Source organism: Pteropus alecto, unplaced genomic scaffold (genome assembly GCF_000325575.1).
Source record: "Pteropus alecto unplaced genomic scaffold, ASM32557v1 scaffold137, whole genome shotgun sequence".
Classification (NCBI taxonomy): domain Eukaryota; kingdom Metazoa; phylum Chordata; class Mammalia; order Chiroptera; family Pteropodidae; genus Pteropus; species Pteropus alecto.
In genome coordinates, this window is record NW_006440135.1 from 3,475,564 (window position 1) to 3,475,780 (window position 217).

The 217-nt window shown below is 69.6% G+C and overlaps 1 protein-coding gene across 1 annotated transcript in view; it reads left to right on the forward strand.

Annotated features, from left to right (window-relative positions):
* The window catches only part of IRX2 (iroquois homeobox 2), a gene marked incomplete at its 3' end in the record, with an annotated part of 2,361 nt that extends 2,145 nt beyond the window's left edge, over nucleotides 1-216 (forward strand). Inside the window, exon 3 of the mRNA XM_015593417.2 lies at nucleotides 1-216. This exon is cut by the window's left edge and continues 4 nt beyond it. Within this exon, the coding sequence (XP_015448903.1) occupies nucleotides 1-216 (216 nt within the window).
* Between the last annotated feature and the right edge of the window lies 1 nt (nucleotide 217).

The window sequence follows — 217 nt, forward strand, 5'->3', positions numbered from 1 at the left end:
AGCCTGCACGTCGACTCGCTCACGGATCACTCGTGCTCCGCCGAGTCCGACGGGGAGAAGCTGTCGTGCCGGGCCGGGGACCCCTTGTGCGAGTCGGGCTCCGAGTGCAAGGACAAGTACGATGACCTGGAGGACGACGAGGACGAGGAGGAGGAGGGCGAGCGGGACCTGGCGCCGCCCAAGGCCGTGACCTCGTCCCCGCTCACTGGCGTGGAGG